This window comes from Varanus komodoensis, unplaced genomic scaffold, assembly GCF_004798865.1.
Source record: "Varanus komodoensis strain SLA01 unplaced genomic scaffold, ASM479886v1 scaffold12, whole genome shotgun sequence".
Taxonomy (NCBI): domain Eukaryota; kingdom Metazoa; phylum Chordata; class Lepidosauria; order Squamata; family Varanidae; genus Varanus; species Varanus komodoensis.
In genome coordinates, this window is record NW_025335349.1 from 7,932,907 (window position 1) to 7,947,486 (window position 14,580).

Genomic DNA, 14,580 nt, shown 5'->3' on the forward strand with positions numbered 1-14,580 from the left:
GACATTTCACAGCTGCCCCAACCTTCAGCAACCACCACCTTGATTACTCAGTAGCCCTCAACAAGACAAGTCCCTCCACCAGCATAAAGAACATGACTCACTAAAGGCTCAGATGATAGTTAGCATTTTTAGCAATAAAGTATTAAGGTGTATACGTTTTTAGACATAATGCTATTGCACACTTACTAGACCACAGTATAGTGTAAATGTAACTTTTATATGCACCAGGAAACCAAAAAAATGGTGTGACTCGCTTTACTGAGATATTCACTTTATTGAGGGGGTCTGAAACCAAACCTGCAATATCTCCGAGGTATGCCTGTATTATTACTAATAATTACAACCTTCATGCTAGAATTTGTAGTTGCATTAAACAGCTGAAGAAATGCAAACAAAATGACAGCACTGTTTATTACACTTAAAGTTGCAAATATAACACGACTAAAATATGGCATTAGAACATTTCAATGAAGGTTAAAATTGTATGCAAAACTGGTGGAGAAGGAACAGCCATTTCTTAGAAATGAAGTCAGCTGGGCTCCACTGGAGCAGCATGTGGCTTATATACCAGGTTTCCCTTTTGATAGGTAGAAGAAACACAAACCAAACAAGAAGACATTATTCAGCAGCTTTCCTAGACATGGTGGCCTCCTGAGATGTTGGCCTTCAGCTCCCAGCCAGCATGACAAGTGTCCCTCCCTCCAACTTGCTTTATACCTGGGAATGCTGCACAAGTGGTCCTTAATCCACTTCTTTGGGTACTCTCGTTATAGTGATGCCAAGAAGACTCAGCTTCACCCTGCCTTCTCCACTCAGATGCCCAATGTGCTTTTATGTCGGACTCTACCATCCAGCCGCACCTTTTCAGTTTTATGAAAATGTGCATCCTTTCACAGTGCAATCACATGCATGTTGCTTGGACTTCAGTCCTGTGATGCTTGACAGGGCTTACAGTGGTGTGTGGCCATGGAATGGAAACATGTAAATATAATTTATGCAATAGATATCCTACTGGCAGCTAATGCTTTGGTGCATGGGGCATATCAACCTCTGTGAAATTTACAGGGAGAACACCAAACTCAGGTGGCGTTATATATTTATAAAGCATTTGTCTAAACAGGAAAAGCCAAATCCAAAGCTTTTTCTGAAAAGGAATGACTTCTTCCTTGTATCTCTTAGGAAGTATATACTACTTGGTTTGATCTGTTTGTGTTAAAGCTGAAGTCTGGGAGAATTCCCATGGAGATGAAGGTGTGAGGTACCATGAACTAACTCCACATTGATATTCCAGATGCCATCACAACCAAAGTAAACGGATGTAGCCCTTATCTACATTGCACAGGGTAAGGGGTGTCGTATTATGCTGCATATTACACAAACACATCCAATTTCTGAAGGTGGCCTGTGAAGACACACTACAATTTCCAAGTGAATAAAACCGTTTGCTTTCTGTTATCAACATCAGCAGTATTCTGAAGCCAATCTGATATTATTTTACATAACTGATAGCAGTAACAGGGCAGTAAGAAAAGAGGAACACTGAGTTGCTATCCTTGGAATATTCATTCTTATCTGAACTTCTTCATGTGATAGAGGAGTGTGGCTTATTTTGTTCTTGAATCTGATCAGCAAGTGAGCTTTCATTGCTTCTTGTATCCTTACAGTGGATATCTGCTGGCAAATGTATATTTTTGAAGACACACAAAAGAACTGTTTGAATTTTCATTGCTAGATTAATAGGACAAGGAAAATAACTATAGCTAAAATAGCAATAGTTCTAACAACACTGGTAACAATTACTTAAGATCATTTTAATAGACCCAAAACAATCCTTTACTATTTGCAATCACATTTGGCATTTTCTCCTAGCTACTATTTGGTGCCTTTTCAAGAACAAGTTACTTTCCAATAATTTAATCAAAACACAATATTTTAAAAAGTTGCTACATTGATTAAAATGTGCCATATTCTTACGTATCTGACACAGTGTAAGCCTACCAAAGCATGAGATTCCAACTTTTTACAAAGATCACCATATTAAAATATGAAATATATTCTAATCCCAACAAGGAAGGGTGACAGTTGACTTTGTAGAGATCACGTGAAGGCATTCCAGGTCACGTGATTTGTAATGCTTGGTGATTAATTGTAGGTTCCTTTAGTTCTTATGCAAGTGGTAGCCATTCAGGGCCCAGTCTTGTACTTCTCCACTGCTGAATAATGCAAAGAAAAGAGCTCCAAGTAAGTTAATGGCCCCAGCAATATAGAACACGACCTGCCACTCTCCCACAGTATTCTGGAAAAGAAGGACAGAAACAAGAAGATAAATCAGGGTACCATGCTCAAGAATTAACCAAAGCAGGATGCTTTCTATTAACATAATTTTTCTTCACTTTCCTGTATGCATTTTCGATGTCTATTTCCTCCCTTACCGCTATTAATCCTCACAACTATTATTGACAACTATTATTTTCATGCAATGATAACCCAGAGTGATGGTTGAAATGACCTGGTTCACACAACATAGTGATGTGATATTTAACCCAGGAAGAGGCAGTCTGTGCTAGATGTACCTAGCTGCCATTTAGAATATGCAAGGTATCATTTCAGGTTGCAGCATGTAATGTAACTCACCTGGCAATTGGGAGTTATATGAGAGTTACAGAATACTTGCAAAACCCTTGCCCGGGGGGGGGGGGGGCTTATGCAAGGATTTATCCTTCAAATTGGTTCTAAATACACTATGTTAAATACAATAAAATGCAATATAATACAAAACATAAATCCACATTACAGCATTAAACTACATTTAAACCAAGATGAAAAAATAAAGTTCAGAAGGAACATCGGAGTCATGAATGCAATAATAATATGAGCTCATAACATTCAATTGATGAATTATTTTTATTATATCATATTTTTCTTATTTTATGATTTGAACCTGGAATTTCTAACTCTTAATCTTATACTTTAACAATCACTTCATACTTTGAAACCAACAATGAAAAGATTTAAAAAATCCTAGTCTAAAAGGAAATTCTCTGGTGGGTTACAAAAGTTGAAAGTGCACATCATTTTATAAAAGTTAGGCGACAGTCAGACGCCTAAGAAACACAGAAAAATTGCCATTGCATTCTAATGAGTGCAGAATGAAAACAAAAAGGATTGTTGAATAAGCCATATTGTGCTGGTAAAGCTTCCAGTCCTGATTACGTATGCTGAGGTGATGGTTACCGGTTCTGTTGCTTAGGGAACAAAGCTGTTTGTAGCCCAGGCGCCATGAAGGAAGGGCAGCGGTCAGTTTGATTGAGAGAAAACATTGCACAGGGTTCAAGTTAAGGACCTTGAAGGGGTTCTTGGGAGATAAAAAATGTCCAAGAAGCTCAGAGACACTGAGGCTAAAGCAAGTGGGCAGAGTATGTATGTATGTATTTATTTAAAACATTTCTATCCCATCCTTCACAACAGCATCTCAGGACAGCTTACAAGAGTAGGCAGTGAGCTGAGAAAAATGAGCCTGAGGGGGGAGACTACCGAAGAATGAAGCTTGAGGAAAAGAGCAAAGAAGAAGTAGGAAATGGAAGAAGGCCATAATTAGAAGGGGAGGGGGTTATAGTATTTTAGATAAGGAGGACCTCTATATTGCAGTGAGAAGGGTAAGAACAGTTTCCAAGGGTGGTAACATTCCCTTGAAGCCTAAACTCAGATTGTACCTCTGAAAGTAGGGGTGCAGTAAGATTTATAAAGAACTTTGTGTGAAGTTCTCGTGTAAGGCTGCTGAGTTCCAACTCTATGAAGTAACACTCTTACAACAGCAAAAAACTCTTGTGAATGTGTGAAAATCTGGGAGTCCCAACTCTACATACAATCTCTATGTAGGCACCTTCCAAGGAAGACACACCCTCCAAATTTTCATCTTGAGTGGAGCAGATGTGACGCCAACCTAATGTCAGACTGTGAGACTCACTGGTAGCAAGAAAGAGTTTGTGCCTATGATGTGATAGGAATAAAAGGGAGCTTTCTGTTTTGTGCAGGGTATTCTTTCTTCAAGAGTCTGCCCTGCACAGTTCTTAATTCATAATGTGGGCCCACAAAAACCTGCTCCCTTAATTTTCTTGAGATTTGCTGGATCTCCAGCTATAGACAACAGGAGCGCTTGCAGAAGAAGCTTTTACTATGCAATTGCCCGTCCTAAGATATGAAATTTTATGGGGGATCCAAATATCCTTGTCTTCCATTTGAAATGCTTCTGAATTTACCCAATGGTTCTGCTGTCTTTTCTTACCAGGAAAAAGTCATTAAGGTGAAGAAAAAGACAAAATAGGTGCACAATGCCTTTTGATCTTTGTTCTAGGAACTGTCCATTTGGAATCATCTCGGGAAAAACATGTCCACATTTTGTTTTCGACTGATGTGAAGAGGCCTGAAAAACTGTTTTGCTGAATTTGGGAGGGTTACTATGGCAAACCTCATGAAGCAAAGAGCTACAACATATGGTTTTTGAAAAATAAAAATTGATTTTAGTACAGCAAGTCCCAGAACAAAGGTTCATTCCTTCTCCTACGAGACATATGGCTGAAAATATTCTGCAGTTTTATATCAATGAATGTTATGAAGTGAGAGTAAAATCTTTGGTTTCATTTATAGAAATAACTATCCTTAATTGATAGTGACACATTGACAACCTTTCCCATCCTATAAGAAATGACCAGGAATTACTTACACTATGAGTCAAACTCTTCGCAACAAGCGGTCCCACCATGCCCGGAATTGTAGCAAATGAATTTGTGATTCCAAGAAGGATGCCAGCATATCTAAAGCAAGTAAAATAGAAAAGTGTTACTCTGGCCATAGTATTTGCAGGTTCCTTCTGGCACTGAGGAATACTGGTACTCTCATAACATTTTCAGTTCCTCACATAGCTGCTACACTGCTCCCAACTTTGCTCAACACATACATTAGATAAAGTAGCCAAAAGAACAACCTTTGTGGGAACTTAAAGACTGCATATTTATTCTGGCAGGTCTTTTTTGGACTACAGCCCACTTCATCTGATATAAAAGCAGACATGTACAAGGGAGGAGAGATATTCTTAATACAAGCCCAAGTGTGTTGCCACCCAAAGCCTTCCTGACAAACTGAAACAAGAGACACCAGAAGGAATTTCACACATGAATCATCCATTTGCCTGGAAGGGATTAGAAGAGCTTCTCACATGCACAAGCTTCTCAACGAAGTATTTACAAGTGGAGTAAAAACTAGGCGCTAATCTGCTGACATACATAGCCTTTAGCACAGTGGGTCTCCTTCCAGGTCCATTTGTGCATGTACTTTACACAAGGCCATAGGAGATGGAGAGGAGAAAACTGCGAATTCATGGCTATTTAAACACACACAAGCATTTTCATGTTATTTTCTCAGACAGTTCAAACACTAGCACACACCAATACCCCCCACTATGAACGAATGAACTCTAAAGAAACCACAAACCAGACTGAACAGCAAGAGAAGAGCATTTTTCTTCCAGCAGCATACAGTACGTACATATTGTACTCTATGTTTGTTTACACTGCAAAAAGTCCTATGGCTCCCAGCATTTCCCGGCCAACCATGCTGGCTGGGGATGGGAATTGTATGGCTTTTCTCCCATGTCTAAACATATACCCAATTGTGCACTTAGGTGTTGCTTCTCTTTACACTCAAGAAAAATGTTCAGTTATGCAATAACAGCACTTTCAGCAAGTTTGTCCTGGAATCAGTCTTTATGTATATATCTCCTGTACATGAGAATCAGTATATCCTCGAAGGCACAAGCAGTAAGCTAGAAGGAGGACAGGGCAGAAGTGAGAGTAAAATCTTTGGTTTCATTTATAGAAATAACCAGGGCTTTTTTTGTCGTAGAACGCACTGGAACAGCATTCCGGCACCGTTTTTTGACAGATTTTTCCAAGTGATTGTGAATCACCCTGTTGGGTGTAGCAGATCCATGGCAAAAATCATTAACACAGTGCCTGCAGGCTGCTTGTGTGTCGGCGCCGACTGTCGGCACTGATTGTGAAGGCGCTGCTCGGCTTGGGACGCTGCTCGGCTTGGGATCGGTCGTGTGGTCGCACGCTGAGTGCTTACTGCCGGCGGTGACCATTGTGTAAAAGTGTGACCCCAAGACGTGAGTTCCGGCACTTTTTTTTTTTTTTTTTCAAAAAAAGCACTGGAAATAACTATCCTTAATTGATAGTGACACAAGTGACAACCTTATAAGAAATACAGGGCAGGCAGAATCTTTGTGAGACAGCATTGGCAGTACAGCTCTAATATGCTATGGCATTTCCCTCAAATCTGGAAGGATTCATAACATACACTGCAAGGGCGTGGGATAAGAGGGGGAGTCCTCTTAAGAATCCCTCACGGGCTAAAGAACTGGAAGTGTTAAGCAGGAATGCAGGCGACATTCTCCCAATGGTGGGATGCAAAGAGTGGGGCAGTCCCAGGATCTATATTTGTACCAGTGCTTTTTAACTAATCCAGAAATGATCTGGAATTGAGGCTAAGCAAGTGAGGTAGCAAAGTTTCCCATTATGCAAATCTAAAAAAGGATATTGTTGAGGGGAAAAAGGTACAGAAAAGAGCAACTAACTTACATGGGATTAGAACAACATTCCTATGAGGAAAGATTTGGGGGTTGTCTAGCAAAATTCGTTTGACAAGACAGAAAGAAAAGGAAAAGGCAAATGAGGTGGGACATCATAAAAGCATGACAACTGCACATGGTGCTGAGAAAATGGATATGGTAAGTTCAGTCTTTCTATTGCTACCTAATAGAGGCAGAAGGTTTTCTACCTAGTAATAGAAGTGGGATTCAGCCTATGAAGGTGATGGGTGGGAGATTCTGCACAAATCAAGGGAAATACTTCTTTACACCATATCTACGGAAACGATGGCATTCGCTACCACAAGATATAGTGATGGCTACCAGCCTGAATGGCTTTAAAAGGGGATTAGATAAATTAATGGAAGTTAAGGCTTCCAGTGACGCCTTCCAATTGTTGGCGGGCACTACAGAAGGATGCAGCTGCACTTGTGGGTTTTCTATGGGCAACTGGGTGGCCACTGTGGGAAGAGAACACGGGACCAGATAGCCTTTGTTCTGATCCAGCAGGGCCCTCTGTATACTGTTAACCCTGTACTAAAGTAGTAGGGCCAAAACTTAGATCAGGGAGTGAACAGCTGGGGAAAATTATGTTTTAACTTTAAATCAATTCATCATATGAATTATATATTCTTTGACTTAAGTGTTTAAAGGTGAATGACTCTATGAAGGAAAATGCTAAGGTCTAAAAGCCTCACAGGACAGAGTACAATAAAATTCCATAAATCTTTTAGTGGTGTCTCTGCAAATTTCCCCTGGGATATTTAAGCCCTGCAATGGCATTGAGCTGATATCGTTCAACTGGGCTATGCAAAAATATTTCCCGAGCATTTCTAGCTCAGTGGCAACCTGTGCAGTGTATCTCCAGCCAACAAGTGTGACATGCTCCAGAAAACACGGCAGATTAACAGAGCAAACCTTTGCATACATATCCAGAAGTAAGTCCCACTGAGTTTAATGGGGCTTTGGTGCTTTCAACTTCCCAGGGCTACAAAGCATACTGATTACTGTTGTTGAAAACTGGTGGCAGGCACCGCAACACTTGCACAAATTGCTCAGAAGCAGCGTTAAGTGGACCAAGATAAGCATGGCACCAAGACACACGACGTAGTAGAAGACTGATGAAATGTTTCTGGCAGAAAGGGACTCAAATCAGTTAGGCCAAGGAGTGCCCTTAGGGTGGAGACATGCTTCTTCTCTAGCACAAGCGAACAGAGCCCCATGACTTTCTTTCTCATATGCCTCTTTCTGGACCTGTGGCCATGAGCAAGGGATGACAGCTGATGGGGAACACCAGCAGTTGCAGCTCCCTGCTGGCTCCTGGCTCTCTTCCCAACAGGTGCATGGGCAGCAGGAGAGGTGAGGAACAGCAGCAGGGGTGACAACCATGATGAGGGGGAGAGGCCTACTGAGGACACCCTGCCCAAAGGTCCCCCAAGTCTTGGGGCTGCCACTGATCCTTCCATCACTTGGTTTAGTGTTCATAGCACTCGCTCTTAGTTCATTCTGGCACTGTTTTAGTTCACTTCCACAACACATTTCTTAAACAAGGTGTAAAACATAACCAATTTCGTGACGAAACCAAGCAGCAAGGATATACCAATTGTCAACAACAAAGAAACAGAGCGAGTCAGAAGGGGTCTCCCGGGCTATCTAGTCTGACCCCCAGCTTCACAAATGGTAACCTTAAGCTACAATAATGCTTTCAAAAGCACACTCATGACTTTACTTTATCAGAGTTCATTCAACTTAACACATTCTAGTGAAATTAGTATTTTCAGAAAACAACACTGTTAGGTTTCTTTAAAAAAAATACCTACGATGGTGCAATATCCAAGTGGTTGATGCTGTAACCAGATGTAGAAAATCCACCTAGTGTTGTTGATATGGTTACAAATGCAACAGCCAGTTCATAGTTGCAGCCGATGAACCCAGCCGCGACAAGGAAAACCGCCGGTCCAATCATTCCTTAATCCAGAAATCAGAAATATTATCTTCACGGAAACTCAAGAACACTGTACAGTAATGATTGGAGTATAACTACCATTATTTCCAACAGTAGGCAGTTCACATCTACTCATCCGCCCAACACTACTGCTCTGCGGCAATTTCCTTGCTGTGTGCTGAGCAGAGATCCTGTGAGCCACTGTTTAACTCCCTGACAGAACATCCATGTGACGGAAAGGGAAGACAAGTCCACGCTCCTTGGAATTCACAGGATGGACCACATATGTCCACCTACTGTCCCTCTATCCCAGCCATACACAAAGAGTTTGCTACAGGTTCTGACCAAGTCAAATCGGGACAGGGAGGCAAACGGCTCGGAGATGCCGGGGCATTAACAACACCTGGAGTCTCCACAGCAAATTGCTGAAACTGTGGAGAAAGCTGGTGGTACTGTGGAATGCGGGAAAAGAAGTAGTGTGGCGGGATGTGCCTCCTCCAAAGGATAAGAGGGTGCAAGGCATAGCATGGCTTTCCCCAGGCTAGCGCTCTCCAGCCCCTTCCTTTGAGAACTGAAACGATAAGGAAATTGACAAAGCTGCATTCATTGGACAGCCACAGTGTGTTCCTGAGCCCTTGTGAAAGATGAACATGCAAGCAATAATTTAAAATTAGGAATACAGAAGCATACTATTCTGGGGGACCCCAACCTCCAAATTGGTGAATAAAAAGGGACATGATCAGAGCAAGAGACAGTGTAGGTTCTGCCACAAAAGGCACTGGGGTACTGGTTGAAGAAGGCAGTTGGGGAGAAGAAACCATGGGGAGTCTGCTCTATCAGGTGCACTATGGGTTGTTCTGTGAGCCACACTGTGTACTTACAGGGTGGCTCAGAGTGATGTGTGAACATGGCCTTTGCTTTGCCTGGGCTGCCCCATCCATGGCTTTAACAGTGCTGTGCTATCGTAGCATTATAAGATGCACAGTGTGACCCTATGCATGCTTGCTCAGAATGTCAGTGGTACTTATTCCTAAGGCAGTGTGCACAGAAATGTAACCCAAGTGGGAAAGAAAACCTGTGGACTGCCCGGACAGCATTAGCTGTTGGGAAGTATTGGAATAAAATTGAGAGCAAACAGCTAGTTTTGCATGCAACTTAAAAAAAAAAGATTCTAGTGTCCCATCTAACTGGCCGTTATCTACTTCTCTGTGCTTTTTGTGATACTTAATTATGGATGGCTTACTGGTAAAATGGTTTTTAGGTTATTATGACAAGAATTGAACATTCTATCAGATAATAGATACTATTAGTACATTTACAGTCTATTTACAGAATGTATACCATTCTACAGTCTATTGCCACCTAGTGTCCAAAACATGTCATAACATGCACTTTGGGGATTCATGCTTGTACAGCTTTATTTGCAACAGACTCAAAGCTGGAGATTCTAATTAAAAACCAACTCACCTGTTGTGGTGGTGGTGCTTATTTAAAAAATAATAATCATAATAAAAGTAACCACAATACAGGAAATGCCAAACACATCTGAGTTAATTAGGGCTTGCTCCCAGAAAAAAGTGTCTGGAGTTTCTGCCTAAAGTGCTAATGGCATTGCAAAAGTGGAAAAAAATACATATGAGTCACAGAGCACATTAAAAAATAAAGCACTTTCTCTTTCTTACCGATCAGAGTAAATGTTTTGCGCACACATACAGTAGACATGTTTTGCTTTTCCCGTAAATAATCAGCAAATTGACCAGAAAGAATTATACAAATCCAACAGCCAAAATAAGGCAGAGCTGATAAAAATCCATTCTGTAGAGGAAAAGAAAAACAAGCAAGAACATTAATTTAATTACTGTTTTGAAAAGCTTGAAAGAGCTTTTCAATTGCAGTGTTAGACACTGTACCATAAGATCACTAGTGAACATATATGAGAAGTCAAACTTATTATAAAACGGGAAACTGACGTAACTCAAGTAAAAGTAATACTTCCTTGGAAACTATAATGGAAATACAGTTTATGTTATGACATATGAATATTTGGTTTAACATGCAGCTTTCCATCTATTATCAGAGTTACAACAGAAGTTTAACACTAGAAGTTAAGGGAGAAGACTTCTGCCTGGTTTATGGCTGGAGTGAAAGCTAAGACTGCTTATTTGGTCATTTACCTTGGATTTTTTAAACTGTGAGAGAGGAAGGAGTAGGCAACTCTAACAGTCCCTTCAGATTTTGAGAGGTTCACAAAGGTGGGGGAGGCAAGAAACCCCAAATATATATATTTAATCAAGAGCAACGTGACTTCCATTGGAGTCAATGGTAGTACACTGATTTCAGATCAATACAACGGAAAGGGAACATATAAGGACTAATTTATGCTATTGCAATCTCTCTATATGATTATGTATGTAGGTAAAAGACCTTGAGAAGAAAAGCTAGTGTGTACCAGGCAATCCACGAGGTGTATAAGTAGCTGCCTACGTGGAAGGTGGGGATATTCAAAAGGTGGGGATATTCATGAGAAGGTCCAATGGTGGAGACCTTTATTTGTCAGCAGAACTGATGTTCTGGCCACACCATGTGGCTGTCTGGCAGATCATGGTGGGGCGTGCTGCCACCACATTGAAAATGCAAGTCACCTCAAGGGTTGTTGTATTTTGGAAATCCAGTGAATGTGGGTCTGTTTTTGGGTTATACAGGGGTGGTTTAATCCTTGCATAACCCTTTACATAATCCACACACACTGAATTTGCATGACACGGCCTACAAGCAGGGGTTGCAGTGTACAAGTAGCCTGGTATGTACACACGCTGCTCGTCACGGAGTAAGCATCCTGTGACATGCTGTCCAATCTCAGTCAATGGCTTTTCACACATACCCTGAAAATGAATTCTTATTAATCTGTGAACACACTGGGAAGGACCAGCCTCCCCCTTGAAACAAGACCCTCCTACTCATCACCCAATAATTAAGAAGCTCAGTGTAAGGCTTTATACAAAAGTCTGGTTGTTCAGCTGCTCCTTGTGCATCTAAAAGAGCAGCTGAACAACATGGTCGGCATGTCCCAGGAAAGAGAGAAACAAGCAGCGAAGGAAATACCTGGTCTTTCTTCCTCTTGGAAAAGAATGGTCTAGTGCATTTTTGGCATAGGGTTCACCCTTAACAAGTCAGTTATATGAATAGTAAGACATGATCTGGATGAACTCATTTATATGACAACATCTAGAAGTGAAGCACAAATCATACTGCAAGTAGACTCCTCCCAATCAAACGTTAGTGAAACTCACTCTTTAGGGTGCAATCCTTTCCCTTCAAAATGCATGAATAAGTATGGGAGAGAAATATTAAGGTAACATCAGCAACTTCATACAAAGAAAACTTATATAAAATGTTTTATAGATGGCATTTGTCACCAAATTGATTAGCTAAGGTGTTTCCAAATATGTCAAATAGATGTTGGAAATGTAAACATAAATTGGGTACCTTTTATCATATGTGGTGGACTTGTGACAATGTGAAAAAGTACTGGATTAAATGGCTTGAGGAAATGCTACAAAAACCTTTAGCTTTTAAACCTGAAGTTTTCCTATTAGGTATTATACCGGAAGATATTAACAAACAAGAAATGTATTTGATGTTACATGTAATTACTGCCACGAGGATTGCACTTCTCAACATTGGAAAAGTGAGGAATTACCCACCAACGAACTGATCCTAAGAAAGATTCTGGACTGTGCAGAAATGAATAGATTAACTTTATCACTGAAAGAAAGAAGATACTGACTTCTATCAAACTTGGGAACTTTTTTATTATTGGCTGGAGAAACGGGACTTGGCTTAGATTTAAAGATGTCTTTAGGTTGTTATAAATGGATTCGATTATGACTATGGAATTTTAAAAAATATGTAGTAGGGGGCTGACCCAGTACGTCCGATGTATTTGATGATTGATGTTTTTAGTAGTAGTTTAAAAATCTTAATAAAAATTCTTTAAAAAATGCATGAATAAGTAAGGTAAGGAATTGGGATAGGCTGCTTTTTCCAATGATGTTTTGCCTACATTTTAGCAAATAGTTTTTGATTAACTGTGCTTTTTGGATTTAGAAACATTTTAGCAAATAACCTAAAAACAGAAACAAGGAACAGGCTATAGCACTATTATATTTAACAAGAAAGAGACAATTCCACCTGTTTAACAGTATATGGAGTCATTTTTAAAATTTGGACATATATTCTTCTCAAAAAGCAACCAGAGGTTTATGAGCTGCACTTCCAGCAGCAGCTCTGTATAGCATGGCTTCTAGGAAACTGTACCCAAATGAAGAGAAATTCATGAATAGACCTACTAACAATAAGCTGGAAATCTTTTATAAGTAGCAATGGAGAATGGGCACCTCAAACTCTCTTACTAGAATGGATTTTCTTGGAAAAACACAAACAAGAAACTTTAATTAAAACCCTCTGATAGGTAACAAGAATACTATTTGAAATTCTTGTCCTAACAAACTCTCAGCCCTTCTCTGATAGCCACATCCCTCTAATTATGCAGTTGCTTTTGAGGCTGCATACAGAATGCCAGCGGGGTCACAGAGTCAAATGTTCACCAGAGATTTGTGACCAGATTTGTACTTAGTCAGAACACTAACTGAATGACCCTGGGCCAAATAGGATCTCTATAATGGCTGTGGAAACTCTGGCATATGTTCCTAGTTACACTGGGATGAAAATTCACACTTGTAAAATCAGAAGACATGGGACATCTTACCTCCTGGACATCAAATCTCAGAATCTCTTTCATATATGTAGGCAACAGGGTGAGGAGGGTGTAGAAAGTCCAGTTATACGAGAAGTGTGCAACAACAATAGCCCAAAGTGGAAGGGATGTCAACATGGCCTCCCAAGGCACATTCTTCTGGGTAGAAAGCTAAAGAGAAAGGATGAAATCCACACGGACATTCTAGAGCTTTGAGATTTTGAGATGCAAGATCCAAGCAACTTGACTTCTAAAGAACATGTCTGGTTCACTTGCATAATTAGGGAATCATTTCAGACCTAATGGCAAATCCTTTATTCCATGGTTAAGGGACCATGAACAGGCTATCAGATCAGTCCCTCAATGTTTACCTTCAGAACCTGGTTTGTCAAGCTGTGAGTACACACATTATTATGAAAAATAAAAATATTAAACTATATGATGCCTTTTTGCTGATTCTGCTATTAGGTGTTCTTTCCCCCTTTCATCCAAGTGTTATTTTAGTTGGGAAAAACATTTTGCTATTAAAATCTTTTATTGCCCTTTAAATATTTAAATTTTAAGTATTTTGCCCCAGTATTTCAATAGCAGTATTTGTCACAACTGCATACCTGGTCTGTAAGGGATGAGAGAATGTACTCCTTTTCTGTATGGGAAATTCTCTTGTGAGTTTCTGGTGTATCGCTAACCATCCCGATCCAAAAGAGGAACCACAGCACACCTAAGGCACCTTAAAATAAGGGGTGGGGGTGGGGGAAGAGTGCATGTCACTAAATTGAAGTAAAAGCCAGCTATGCACCATTAAAATAGATTAAGAAACAAATACTCCACATCTAGACCAATTGTAAGCATTAACACTGTTAATGTGAACCAGGCAGGACATAGTAGACAATCGGCCTTCAACAAGCTTAAAGGATAATTATTTTTCAGTGTATGTTTATAGGATCACAACACTGTGAATCCATGTGTGCCAACTGTTATCGATCATCCACTGATTCTCTTAGCACCAAATAAGTGTCAGCCTCAGTTTTTCTACAGCCTTCCTGAAGCAGATGGGTCTAAAAGATTCAGGAAAGTCACAGTGGATGGGAACACAAACTAAATTAAGTCAGAGCTTTACAGCTGATGTCTTTAAATGAGGGAGCCGGGCTGTTAAGAAACACTCCCACCCACATGCCTCCTTGTAAACTCTCACTGGGAAATCTTTGTCAACCACATTCCTAGACAAGTACC

At 40.3% G+C, this 14,580-nt stretch overlaps 1 protein-coding gene across 2 annotated transcripts in view; it reads right to left on the reverse strand.

Moving 5' to 3' along the window:
- Positions 1–254: 254 nt before the first annotated feature.
- Positions 255–14,580, reverse strand: part of SLC17A5 (solute carrier family 17 member 5) — a 32,995-nt gene continuing 18,669 nt past the window's right edge. For both annotated transcript variants that reach the window (XM_044421699.1, XM_044421698.1), the window contains exons 6-11: positions 13,959–14,077; positions 13,360–13,518; positions 10,274–10,406; positions 8,467–8,614; positions 4,724–4,814; positions 255–2,296 (exon numbers count right to left, since the gene is read on the reverse strand). In XM_044421699.1, coding sequence (XP_044277634.1) covers positions 2,159–2,296; positions 4,724–4,814; positions 8,467–8,614; positions 10,274–10,406; positions 13,360–13,518; positions 13,959–14,077 — 788 coding nt within the window. In that variant the 3' untranslated portion in view covers positions 255–2,158. The remainder of the gene's footprint in view (positions 2,297–4,723; positions 4,815–8,466; positions 8,615–10,273; positions 10,407–13,359; positions 13,519–13,958; positions 14,078–14,580) is intronic.